Raw genomic sequence first — 13,430 nt, forward strand, 5'->3', positions numbered from 1 at the left:
TCTCTGAAGCTGTTGGGAAAAAAAAACCACAAAAAACAACTGTTTCTTTTAGGTTTGGTTATCTCTTAGCAGCAAAGAGAGCTGGGAAAAGAACTGTGTTCTGAGACACCTGGAGTTAGCTCTGAGTGTAAATTTCATGGATGTAAATGAAAGACATCATGTTTTCCTTCACAAATGTACAGTCTCCAAAATACACAGATAGCTGATGTGAGGTTTGTGACTTCACAAAACATCCCTCAACCAGGATGACGTTAGTAGTTAATGAATGTACTTATATTGTGTGGAAGAAGGGTCAGCTCTGCCATTATCTCATGCAGACAGACAGAGGGAACTTGGCCAATAGGAAAACTAGCCAGTGAAGGAAGATTAGAAAAAAAAAGAGATTTTTATCCTCTCTAATTCTTTGCCCGTACAGTACTATCTCTTGTATGCTAAATGACCTCCAGGCCTGAGATTTACAGATAAGTACAAAGTGGTTGAGAGAATCACAAAGCTCGATGTTGCCTAGGAAATTCTTAAATTACTTTTCTCCTCCAACGGTAAGGGGACAATATGTAGCAAACACTACTCCTTTATCTCCCATTCCTAATGGCTTCCTAAAGGGCTGATCTAAAGTATCCTGAAGCCAGGAGAATGACACCCACAGATATCAGCACATTCTGTATCAGCATTTCTTTTGGACAGGAGGTATTTTTCTAATGGGAATGTAAGAAAAGTGCAAGCTTTATGAATGAGGTAAGAGAAAGAGGTATTTGATTACTCTTACCCGAGCTGCAGGATGAGTCAGTAGCACCAGGATGTGTAGGTGGGATCCAAAGCCAGCCTAAACTTAGTATCCCATGTCTCACATCATTGCTCCAAACAAAGAATAGCTGAGCTTTTAAACATATGCCCTACACACACAAGATAAAGCCAAATAGATAATTTTTGTAGATTTATCGCAGAGCTAAATGATAAAGTTACAGATGATGATGGAAACTGGGGCCTTCCTATCATTTAGAAAATTGCTTAAATATGGTACTTTACCTCTGATATTGTGTCAAGGAACATAGAACCAGTGTGAATGGCTGAGGCAATTGAGAAATCCTAAATAGGAGAAGTAGTTCTGTCTCCTTCCAAAAAGCTTGCAGTTACAGCTTGCTGGGAAAAGCTGTCAAATGTGCTAACTGGCTTTGTTGCTAATGTGATTATGCAAAGTAGATGATAGTGAGAGTGCTACCCTGTCATCACTTACAATGGCATCTGCTCTCTTTCAATTTTATGTGATTTTCATTGAATTTCAGTCCGTCAGGTTGCCCTGCCATAGAATTTGTGTGAAAATGAGATCCTTATTCCATGCAACTGATGCACTTGAAGGAACAGGATGTGTTAAGGCTGCTATCCATTATGCAAAGGGAGGAAGGTTATTCCAAAAATGCAAAAAGAAAAAATGTATTTTAATGTGCAAGTTACTTTCATTCCAGAAGAAAATTGAGGCTATTCTAAAGAAGAGGTCTGTAAATTTCAGCTGGTCCCAGAATACTCAACATTTGTGTTCATGTGGGAATTATGATACATACATAAAACTGCTTACAGACTGAAAATAATGCATTTGGTAGGAATCTGAGATGGGGGTTGGACTTAATTCTAATTGCTTCTATCTTTAAATAGCAATTTTGGGGTAGGGAATGCTGAGAAAATTAATAATTGGCAAACTAGAACCAGTAATTCGAAGACAGACAGTGATCATAGCAAAGCAGTAGAGCACTGTGGCCAAATCAGTGTGTATCAACCCACTCTATGTTCTTCCAAGACCAAGGATAGAGTTTAATTATGTAGTGCTTCTTGTAGTAGGAAACAGTGCAGAAGGTGGTAATTGAAATTTTGGGAGTGAAGTAAAAAACTACTGATCCAATGAGAGGCTTATGCAAATAAGTCTCTCACGAAGGTAAGACAGGATTTGTCAGACTTCTTAAGCAGCAGCTTATTGGCATCACTGACTTTTACATCAGCTTATATGTACATAATTGTACAATTTATAAAATCATTGGTTTAATATACAAGCAACAAAGCACCGGAATAAAGTTCTGCCTGCTGAATCAGAAAAGAAACATGGTAGGCTTCCCTAATACAAATCCCTCATGTCATGGATGCTGCTACCCAAAGTCTTCTAGCCACAGGAGGTGCTGGGGAACTACAGACAGGTACAGCCTGTAATAGCTTCTGATTTCTATGAATGACAACTGGAGAACACATTGGATGACAGACTATCTTAGCTTTGAAAGACGGGATTTAAGAATGAACTCCTTGTATTTAAGTAATATTTTCATACAGTGATATCAGTCATGACAGTGTTGACTGCAGCTTTTCTTTAAACCTGTTTATTTATTCGAGGGTTTTTTCTTCCTGAGATGCCCTAGGCATGCACATGGTGCAAAATGACATTTCATTGGCTGTGAAGATGAAAACACTTCTATGCTTCAAATCTAATCCAAATACTTAAATTACTGCTATGGGTTCTCTGGCGTTTCTGTGCAGTTTTAGAGGGAATAACTGGCTTTGAAATATGTGCTGTAAATTACAGCAACAAAAAAGTAAGAGCTGCAGGCCTGGAATATAGTAACCAACTGTCTCCTGTCTCTCCTTACTGATGTCGCCTTACCTGCTGAATAAGTAGAGACAAGAATACAGCCTGTATGAAATTCCACCTTTGCCGATATCAGTGGGTTTTTGTTCCCCTTAACACTGAAGCATAACTTTTGCAGTTGGTCTTTGTATTCATTAAAGATGGCGGTGGATTCATTGGCAATAATGAAGGCCAAAACTCACAGACCTTAGGCAACTCCAGCTGAAGCTGTTCCCAATCTGACACAGTAGCATCTGTCTGCTTGAAAGCAAGCTCTGACCTACGTTAGAGCATCTCCTACCAACTGAGCCACTGCAGACATATTGATTTCTTGGAATTCAATTCCTTCTCAATGTGATGGACTTTACTTCATACACAGTGAGGAATTTGCTTCAACAGGTCTGGCCCCTTTATCAAATAAGCTGATTTATCAAGTATTTGCTTATGTGAGTAGTTATGTTCCTCATATGTGTGGACAAATTGAGAATTATACGGCTCTGGCTTGGGTCTGTAAATAGAACATCAGGTTTAAAATTTTGGAATCAAAATGGCAGTGTTTGTAAAACACCACAGGAGGTAGGACAGGTCCATTCTCCACTTCTAATGAAGAACAGAGATACTGTTACTAACAGTTTGTAGACTCTTGTTTTTGAGACACGTTACATATAGAGCCATATTTCTATGCTTTGGGCAAGTTCAGACTTTCTTTGAAAAATCAACTCATGTTAGTCCTGAATGGTGCTACTGACATCATCATTGCAAGGCAAATTTCAAACTAGCCTGCAGTTTCCACAGATTTCTGTAACAGCACTGCCTGGCCTGCTGCAGCTGGAGCCTGTTCCTGGCACATCATTGTTTGCCAATGCATGGGATCCATTCTAGGAAGTAATCTTATTAATGTTTATTACCCAGATGTTGTTCCCTAACAGATGCTGCTGAAGGGTAGTTGTGAATGTCCTCAGGTATTCAAAGTTGAAATGCAAAAGAAAAGGCCTTAACATAAACCCCTAAATCCCTGACTTGCATATCCCCATAAAGGCTTGTATGTGCCTATAGGAGTGTGAAAATCTGCTGCCACCCTTTTCCACAGCATAAGGCTGAGTGTGAAGTGCTGTTGTTGTTTTATTGTGAGCTGGTCAGGTATAATACTTGTCTGTTGTACTTCTGAAGACTCTTTTTATGTTTATGCAAGTGTGTTTGTTTGTTTGTTTGTTTGTTTTAATTTATTTTAAAGTAGTAATTTTGTTTTGAATAGTGCCTCAAAGAAGAAAATGGTTATTAGAACAATCCTGATTGCAGCAATGTAACTGTCAAGGAAAAAAAACATCCTTAAATTTATACTGACCAGATTGGATAGTGTGCGTTTAGCTTGGCAGGCAATTTAGGCACTATCACCTTCAATAAATTGTGCTGTGAAGTCTTCTGATGTTGGCTTGGGACATCCAAGCATTCATGAATTGATTCTTGTGTTCACCTGGAATTGGTTCATGCTACATTCGCTGGTTCTTTTTTAAAGCTTCTTTGTAAGCCTGGGACATGATGTATGTTTTAAACGGAAAAATAAGTGAGATGGCTTTTCTTTTCCCACTCCTCACTCTGCACCGTGATGTTTCGAAGCATAACAGTAGCAATAATGAATGCCTCTGTGCGTGCTTAGAGATAATTATTTGCGCTGTTTTTCAATCTATTTTTCTAAGGCTTGCCATCTGATGCCCATCTAATATGTAGCCTCTCTCTGCTGGGAGAATGAGCACAACAGATCACAAGGGAAAAGTTCAGCTGAAGAACATATGTCTCATCAAACAGAATGTATCCTCTGTCTGACAGCTGCTTCTCTTTCTTATGCTGCTTCCCCACCACCACCTTATTTAGAACCAAATGCAGTATTTGTGCCCCTGTGAGAAGATTGGTAGGCCAAGTCAAAGAGTGCACTCCCTGTTCAATGTTCTTGTTTGAAACAATCAAACACAGCTTTTTGCTAAGAACTTGGGTAATTGGAAGAAACCTGGGGAGCATCTTCTTGGCTCTCAGCTGGAAGAAGCAGCACTTCTCTAAAGAGCTCTGTGTGACAGGACTCCAACAACACAGAGGCTTCTCATCCTTTTGATTCTTCCTTCTTGACAGGTCCTATGGGAGAAAAGCAGATCTATTTCAAACTACTACCACTGATAGTTCCAACTCCCTATCCAGCTCTGCTAAAGCAAAACTTCCCACACATTTCACACTGAAATAACAGATTTTGAAAGTACAGGAAAAGCTTACAAATCAGATCAGAACTCTTCAGGAGGTCCTTTTCACAAAGAATATTTTATTGGAAATATTGAAAGATGTCAAGGCACTGAGATTACTTTTCCTGTTGGAAGGTTTACTGGTCCCTGAGTGATATGGTGCAGAACTGGGCCTCAAATGCATGTATTTCTGCATGTAGAAATCTATGTATGTAATGAAAACTGGCATAATATCATAGGTAATAACCCACTCTGTCAAAATTGAAAAACAGCTATGGCCAGTGACACCCACTCAACATTAAACAGCAATTTCTGAGCATATACCTCAGCTTTGGCAGTGACATCTGTCCACAGGCTTGAGCAAAATGCAGTATCTATAGAATAAATGGTAATGTTCAGTAAGGGTCTCAAGAGGTTTCACCTACTTACATTAGAAAAATTATTTTAGATTCTATACCAAAGATGCACTAAAATCAATTAGCAAACTGATTTTAATACAAAAGTATTCAAATGTTATTCCTTTTACAAATGTCTATGTGATGTACCAAAAGTTACTGGGTATTCAGAGTGAAGTTTTAATTTTATTACAAGCACTAACACATGGTGTTCAAAGATAATGACAGAAATGGCTGCAGCTATATTGCTTACCCCAGAAATCTGATTCTTCTAGAGAGAATGCCAAACGCTTCACACAATTCTCAGTTGTTCAGACTTCAATGCCTTATGACATATCATGTCTCTCTTGGGGAGAGCAAAGGGCTGAGCACTCTTAGCTGTTACAACAGTCAGCTGTATTTCTAAGAATGAGAATCACCTAAAATGTGAGAAGAAAAGGAGAAAATCTAAATTACGCATGCCTTATATTGCTGATGCCTACTTAAAACTGCAAGTGAGATTTAAACCTGAACAAGCAAAGGGTAAAACTGTCAGAATCTGAAAAATCTGTTCAACGAGAGGAAAAAATAAACATCTAAAGTATAAGAAGAGAAAAATTTAACTCTAGTCCTAATCCATGCAGATGCTGTACATGGTGTAATTATCTGCTCCCATATGTTTCCTAGAGGCATTTGAAGAAATAAGGAAATTTGGACACAGGGAAATGTAATTATTTGTGATTGAAACAAAATAGCAACCAATTTATGTATATACTCTTCCTGTTGAATTAATGTTATTGTATTGAATTAAATTATTTTCATATGCTATTGTACTTTCAGAGGTAGCCATATGTTCTACTGTTTCAGTCTTCTTCTTTTTAATCCTCGGAACTCAATGACATAAAAATTGCTATCTGAGTTAATACAGTTATTCCCTCTTGATGATAGCATTTAAGCAGAAGCATAATTTGACAGATGAGATTGCTGAAGCTCAGCATTTCATACAGACTTAAAAAAAAATAAAAAATTATTCCTGTAAAACTTTGAAAACTACTCTATTGGGGGACAATTTTTCTACTCTGTAATTTACTTTCTTTTTATTTTGTCCTTCATTTTTCTGTGCCTAGAAACATGTGTATAAAGCAGGAATTTAGTTGTTCAGGAACTCATTTACTCCTGCTGTGCAGCCATCACAGGAAAACATAACTGTCTCTTGATAGCAGATTAAGACTAGGTAGCAGCATAGATCAAATAAACATTGGAAGACTAAACAGGTCTGAGAGTTTTCTTGGGTTTAGGGCTGGATTTAACGGCAAAGTATGTGGATTTCTACTGAAGATCAGCAAATTCGAGTTGGTACACCAACTCAAAATAATTATCACATTATCACTCGGTATAATTATCACAGAATCACACAGAACCACAGAATTGTAGGGGTTGGAAGGGACATCCAGAGATCATCGAGTCCAACCCCCCTGCCAAAGCAGGTTCCCTACACCACGTTATGGCTCAAAATGAGGAAACTATTGTGAAGGCAAAACTGTGTGAAGGCAAATTTGTCACAAGCAGGCTGTGGGTACGGAGCTGACAGCAGACAGAAAAGGTTTTTCTGGAGAACCCTGTCGACTTGCAGGCATGGCTTTTCCACATCAAGATTTCTGTCACAGTGATTCAGGCTGTCACAGAAACAGGATTCCTGGAAAATTTCAACAGCATCTAAACCAGACTGAGTAAGAGATTCCTCTCCATTTTCCACCTGAACCCATGTAGAAACCAGAATTTGTATCATGGAATCAAAGAATTGTTTGGGTTGGAAAGAAACCTCAGAGATCCATTTCCAACCCCATCCTTACCTCCAAACCTCCCAGGGCTTGCATGTTTTGGGTTCAACTCATTTCAAATGCTCCCTGAATGTTAATCTGCTTGAGGTATAAGCATGGTATGGGGCCATATGAGTTAGTTAATTCTTTGAGTAACAGACGTACAGAAAATTCCCATTTCTGACAGTAGCATTTTCACCTTCCTACTTCTTATTGTTTGGACAATTTGCATGAAGATGTCTTTCTGCTTGTGAGTTTCTGCCCACGCTGTTTTATTACTGACTCAGAGCGGTCGTTCTTTACGTATATCACTGCCATTTGTTACAGAATTCATTTTAATGTCACCTAAAGGATTAAGTTCTGAAGCGAGCAACTGGAAAACCTGACCCCGCGAGCGACAGAAGCCCTGTGCTGGTATCACACGTGGTGATAACGGCCAAGCGGCCAAAAAAACACCAATCCACACTACAGAGGAATCGCTGTGTCCTTTCTACCCAAATGAAACGCTTTCACGCCTTAAACGACGAGCACAGGAGGAGCGGTTTGCGGTGCTGAGGCGCGCAGTGCCACGCGAAATCTCCCTTTCGGCAGCAGCTCCAGCGAAAACCTGAAGTAAAACCGCTCAAAACTGCCCCCCCTCCAGCACAGCCCGGCCCGCTCCTCCGGCCGCCAGGAGCCGCTGCGGGAGGCGGCGCGGGGGAACGGCAGAGGGCGCCGCGCGGCGGCACGGCACGGCACGGCACGGCACGGCACGGCGCGGCCATGGGCGAGGCGGAGGGCGGCGCGGCCGCCGCTGCGGAGAAACCGCCGCTGCCCTCGGCCGGACCCGGGAGCGCCGCGGCGGTCGCTGCCGCCGCCGCTGCTGTTGCGGCCGCCGCGGCGGCGGCCGCCTCCGCCCCGGAACCCGGCGTGCCGGCGGAAGAAGCGGTGGTGGTGTGGAGCCCCGAAGTGGAGGTTTGCCTCTTCCACGCCATGCTGGGCCACAAGCCCGTAGGTGAGAGCGGGCCGCGCCGAGCCTCGGCCTCGAGTAGCGGCGTTGGCCGGGTTGCGGAGGCGGGCGCCGGGGCCGGGCGGGCGCTGCTTGGGCCGCCGCTCCCAGCGGCCTCCGGGCCGGGCAGCGCGAGCGCCGTGCGGAGCCGTGCCCGCCCCTCCCGATCCGCGCTTCTCGGCCCGCACGGCCCGCCCTCCTCTCTCCCTGTCCTCTTGGGGTTGTTTTCTCGCACCGTTTCTCTGAAAGCTCTGGCTGCGCCGAGTGGGGCAACCGCGGCTCATCTCCAGAACGGCGCCTGCGGTGCAGGGTGCAGAAACAGCCGGGCAGTGCTGACGGGATGCCGTTCATCTCGCCGTGCTGTGTGATGGCCCCATCTAGGGAGGGAAGATATAGGTTGGATGTCAGGGAGAAGTTCTTTACTATGAGAGCGGTGAGGTGCTGGAACAGCTGCCCAGAGAGGCTGTGGCTGCCCCGTGCCTGGAGGTGTTCAAGGCCAGATTGGATGGGGCCCTGGGCAGCCTGGGCTGCTATGAAATGTGGAGGTTGGTGGCCCTCCGTGTGGCAGGGGGTTGGAGATTCATCATCCTAGAGGTCCCTTCCAACCCCGGCCATTCTGTGATTTCCCTGTGATTATAGTTTGTTTGTTTGTTTTTTTGATGATTGATATTATTTTGTGACACACAGGAAGCTGTTGGCAGTGTTAATTGCACTGAGTTCTCCCCCCAGGTGTGAATCGCCATTTTCACATGATTTGTATCCGAGATAAATTCAGCCAGAATATTGGACGGCAGATTTCTTCCAAAGTGATTTGGGACCATCTGAGCACCATGTATGACATGCAGGCTCTTGTGAGTATGAGGAAGTCCTGATTGGCCGTAATCCCTGGCACCTGACAGCTCTCAAGCTACAGAACACTGTGTGTGTTTCAGTGAGGTGATGAAGTTTTTCCTGTATGAAAGTGCATTAGGTGGGAAGCTATAAAACTTACTGTGTTTTGGTTTGCATTTTCCTTTTTGCCATACTGAGTTCTCACTTTTTAGTGATTTTATTCTATTTTTATTTTTAATTGCCTAAGAGCTGATCCAGCAAACATTTACACAGGTATTTAGGTACCAAACAGACAGCTTATATATATCTTTAAGAATCTGCCACAGCATGGTTCCAGAAATGGTCTCTAATGGTCATGAGTCGTGATCTCAACTTAGGAACCAGTTTGACATCAGGAGCATCCTTACTCCCTAGTATCTGAGAATTGTTAAGAATTACTTAGCTACTAAGTGCACTTAAAATAGAGCTTGAGATTGCATTTCTATTCTCTATGTATATTTTTTTATTTTTACCAAGATCAATCATAAAAATCTTTATTTCCTTACTAAGCATGAATCTGAGATTCTTCCATTTCCAAATATAGAGAAGAATTTTATTCTTCCTGATGAACTGATTCAAGAAGTGAGAGAAGGTAAGATGTGATAAAAATCTTTTATTTTTTGTTGCTCTAGGCCCATCACAGAACAAATAGCTTAACAGAACTCCCAGAAAAGAACATAACAATGTACCCTACTAGCATAAATACATCGCTATTCTTTCAGACTGGTGTGTTAGGTGTACTGATGATAGAGAACAGATACCTCTCTTGAATCTGCTGGCTGAAGGAAATAATCGGGGAAAGGATCACCCTGCTGGTGTTGTTCATATTCCCCATTTATCAGCCTCTTTGATTCTCTGCTGTAGAAAGTAGGCTAGTGGGCAAGACAGACCTTTGGTCAAATTCCACACAGTATTCCTTGTATTCTTAAATATAATAAAGATGAATGCTAATATGGCACAAGCAGGTTCTGTTTATACCATGTAGATTCAGCTTCTGGGCAAAAAATCCACATGCTTCACTGCTGCCTGTTTTCAGAATGAAAAACAGACTGTGTTTCTTTGCAGTTAGTTGTTTATTGCGTGGTTTTGCATTTTGTTGAGACTTCTGTTGGATTAAGGTGGACCTTTTTGCTGAAATAGATCATCTGTGCACTTTTATGTGGTTCATTTTGTAGCAAGATCTTTTCAGAAAGAAGCTATGGGGCAGTCTATGGAGTGTAATAACATTTCTCTATATACTTTGTATATAATATTTCTATGGCTGTATGTTGAATATGAATGATTAAGGCCACTGAACAGCACTTCAGCAAATGTTTCAAAGCATACATTAGAAAAGTACTTTTACTGTATATCTACAGTTTCAGTAGTAGAAGAAACTTCCATTCGACTTGGACTTGTAGCAAATACCTATTGCTGGTATAACCGTTGCATTTTTACTGTTAGGACATGCTTATTTTTAGGATAGTTTGTATGCTTTAATTCTAAGAGCATTACTGTTATGCCTAATGTCTGTGCACACTGCACATATGCTGAGGTTGCTAATGGAGAAAGACTCTGTATGGTTCTTGAAAACCATCTAACCATTGCTTAATGACCAATTCCACAGGAAAAGTGATGATTGAAGAAGAAATGAAAGAGGAGATAAAAGAAGAGATGGAAACACATGCAGGTCCAGAAGAAGGTAAATTTGTAACTCTCTGCTGTGTAATGAGATTAAAAAAAACCAACCGTGTTTCTGAAAAATTAATGTTAAAATGTAAATATCATACATAGTGTATTTTGTTATTTCTGTTCGGACTGAGCATGTGCCTATTGCAAAGAACTAGAGTAATGTAGGAAGTTACAGAATCTGATTCTTTTGGAGAATTCTGCCTCACTCCTAATTCATGTGTGCAGTTCTATAGCTTCTAAGTTAGGCCTTTCAGTACCTAAAAGGAGCCTATAAACAGGAGGGGAGTCAACTCTTTGAAAGGGTTGATAACAGCAGGACAAGGGGAAATGGTTTGAAGTTGAGGGAGAGAAGAATTAGGTTGAATGTCAGGGGGAAGTTCTTTACAGAGAGAGTGGTGAGGTGCTGGAACAGCTGCCCAGAGAGGCTGTGGCAGCCCCGTCCCTGGAGGTGTTCAAGGCCAGGTTGGATGGGGCCCTGGGCAGCCTGAGCTGGTATTAAAGGTGGAGGTTGGTGGCCCTGCATGTGGCAGGGAGTTGGAGATTCATGATCCTTGAGGTCCCTTCCAACCTGGGCCATTCTGTGATTGTTAGATTTCTTTATTAGAAATTAAGGCCAATAAATCAAAACTTGAGATAATTAAATGAGAAGGAGAGCAGAGTGAGGTTGGGTTTGGCTGTGTTTGTTATGCATTATCTTGCCTCTTTAATGAGTGAAAATGTTACTTTTGAAAAATATTTTGCTATAGAACAAAGTCACCCACAGACAGTAGAGGTCCTGCTATTTACCTTAACAGACCAAGCCAACTGTTAACTGTATAATGTCATAATATTGCAGAATAAGTGTTTTAAGGATGAGTGTAATAAAGGTCTAAAAATGTATTTTAAAAATATATGAAATTTCACATTTTGGGTGTTTTGTTTTAAAACCTATCTAAAATCCCAAATGTAATGACCACTGCTCATATATCTCACAGGTTGGTCCTATGTAAAGTGTTCCCATTAAGTATTTTAAGTGCTGCTTGTTTCCACTTAATGAATGTCATTTCTGTCCTGTCAACATGCATGCCCATCTTTGAAATCAAATAATAAAAGAAAGCCATGCCTTTTAAAAAGTGAAAGTAATACTTAAAGGATCTTCAAAGGTGCTGAGAATGTATTTATTTGAAAAGTTTCATGTAATATAAAGAGATTTTATATCAGTTCTTGTTTGCCTACGTGCCACGAGTCTGATCTGGAATCATTACTTTGATCCTATTTCAGTTTTTACACCTTCTGGAAGTTTAGGAAAAACAACTGAGAAGCCAAGCAGCAAAGAAAAGGAGAAGACTTCATCAGATTCTGGGTCCAAAGAAGGATCTGATAAGAGGAAACGCAACAGAGTCACTGAAAAAGTCTTAAATGCCAACAGCAACCCTTCCAGCCCCAGTGCTGCAAAACGACGCAGGACATAAAACTGTGAACAACAGAAGTAACTGACTATGGAACATGAGGAGGGAATATTAAAAACAAATAGTAGGACTGTTATTACGTGAACATTTCTCACAAAAGAGATGATATCTGAGCCAGGTATTTGAAGAACCTGCACGTTGCCTTTATGCATACAGGACTTTGTGCCTGTCCTTGATCTGTTTGTGCCGTGGCACCAAGCTGCACGGAGGCAACCTGCTCAGGGCACTCAGGGAGAAAGCTGGCAGCAGGGAGGGTTTATGCATATGTAACAGTTGCAGTGTTTGTATTTCCAAGTAGCACACACCGTGTTGGAACAGCTCCTGAAAGAAGTGTTCAGTGAGACACAGAGCCTCAATTCATGAAAAATAGAGGTTGTATCTATAAATTTTGAATTGGTTGTTTTCGCCTTTGCTTGGTTACTGTCTTTGAACATTACAGACCCTCTGTGGGTAATGTTGTTTGGCCATTTATCCAAACATAGCATTTGTATCAAATATCTGAATCTGTTGGTTCAGTAAAACCAAAATCCTTTTAAATACGACTACTGTGCTGAGGTATTTTTTCACACCATTTGCTGGAGGAAAGTCAACTTTTACTTCAGTGATGTAACTTTTTTCAATCTTGCTAAGCTTAAGTACCGTAACTGAAGTGAAAATGACAACACCTGAAGGGAGGATTATTAACAAGTGTCCTAAATTAAATATCCACTGGTGTCACATGGTTTTGAAAGGGATCAGCTGAGCTGTGCCTAAACTTGGAGATGTTGCTTCATCTGTCTGTACTACAGTAGTATGTAACAGCAGGTTTTGTACTTCATTATTTATTTTTAAGCAGTTTTATTAGATGTGGAATTGGTGTTGCAAAGCATTGTTCCTGTTCTGTAATTTAAGATGTTACTGATGTTGTAACGCTTATCTTTTATATACCAGAATAGTAAGATTTGATAGAAATTACTATTTTTGAGTTGTGAAAAGATGGACTGCAGTCAACCAGCGTGTGAAATGGTGACTGAAAGAAGCTGAAACATTGCTGAATTTGTCTCACCGTATTGACCAGCGGTTAATAAAAAGAATTACTTTATCAGTATTGTCTTTAAGGTGAGGAACCAACAATCTCCTAGCTTCCTTTTCACCCCACGTGTGCGAGCGTTCACGTGCACCGTGCTGCAGCAGCGGGGGTGTTTTCTCACCCGAGTCTTGCTGATGGAAGGAGAACAGCTCCCACTCCTACAGCACCCTGTTCCCACCACCGTTTAGCTAGGATGGGAAGGAGAGCGAATCCCGCTCAGGCCGCCCGGTGCCTGCAGGATGCCGTTCCGTCCTCTTCCCTCAGGCGGACTCGCTGCAGGCGGTGATCCCAGCATGGCGGCGGGCCGGGCGGGCGGGCGCTAGGACCGCGCGGAGCCGCCTGCTGCCCAATGGGGCG

The 13,430-nt window shown here is 41.7% G+C and overlaps 1 protein-coding gene and 1 long non-coding RNA gene across 2 annotated transcripts; one reads left to right on the top strand and one right to left on the bottom strand.

The window, feature by feature from the left end:
• Positions 1 to 2,059: 2,059 nt before the first annotated feature.
• Positions 2,060 to 7,603, bottom strand: LOC116226946 (uncharacterized). Its single transcript, XR_004166438.2, has 4 exons — positions 7,061 to 7,603; positions 5,482 to 5,647; positions 5,158 to 5,207; positions 2,060 to 4,732 (listed from the first exon to the last, which is right to left on the bottom strand). It is a non-coding gene; the product is annotated as an uncharacterized LOC116226946 (long non-coding RNA).
• Positions 7,604 to 7,774: 171 nt separating this feature from the next.
• MRGBP (MRG domain binding protein) lies at positions 7,775 to 13,101 on the top strand. The gene is made up of 5 exons (XM_031591583.2): positions 7,775 to 8,021; positions 8,745 to 8,866; positions 9,396 to 9,477; positions 10,492 to 10,566; positions 11,817 to 13,101. The coding sequence occupies exons 1-5, from the start codon at positions 7,790 to 7,792 to the stop codon at positions 12,005 to 12,007; spliced, it is 702 nt and encodes a 233-aa protein (XP_031447443.1). The 5' UTR covers positions 7,775 to 7,789; the 3' UTR covers positions 12,008 to 13,101.
• The last annotated feature ends 329 nt before the right edge of the window (positions 13,102 to 13,430 follow it).

The sequence above is a fragment of the Phasianus colchicus genome, chromosome 17 (assembly GCF_987193195.1).
Source record: "Phasianus colchicus chromosome 17, bPhaCol1.hap1.1, whole genome shotgun sequence".
Lineage (NCBI taxonomy): Eukaryota > Metazoa > Chordata > Aves > Galliformes > Phasianidae > Phasianus > Phasianus colchicus.

Bases quoted from the DNA above. Each gene is read 5' to 3' on its own strand.
- MRGBP (XM_031591583.2), top strand. From the start codon at position 7,790: ATGGGCGAGGCGGAGGGCGGCGCGGCCGCCGCTGCGGAGAAACCGCCG. The intron at 8,022-8,744 runs GTGAGAGCGGGC...TTCTCCCCCCAG, and splicing joins GCTGGGCCACAAGCCCGTAG to GTGTGAATCGCCATTTTCAC. The intron at 10,567-11,816 runs GTAAATTTGTAA...ATCCTATTTCAG, and splicing joins ACATGCAGGTCCAGAAGAAG to TTTTTACACCTTCTGGAAGT.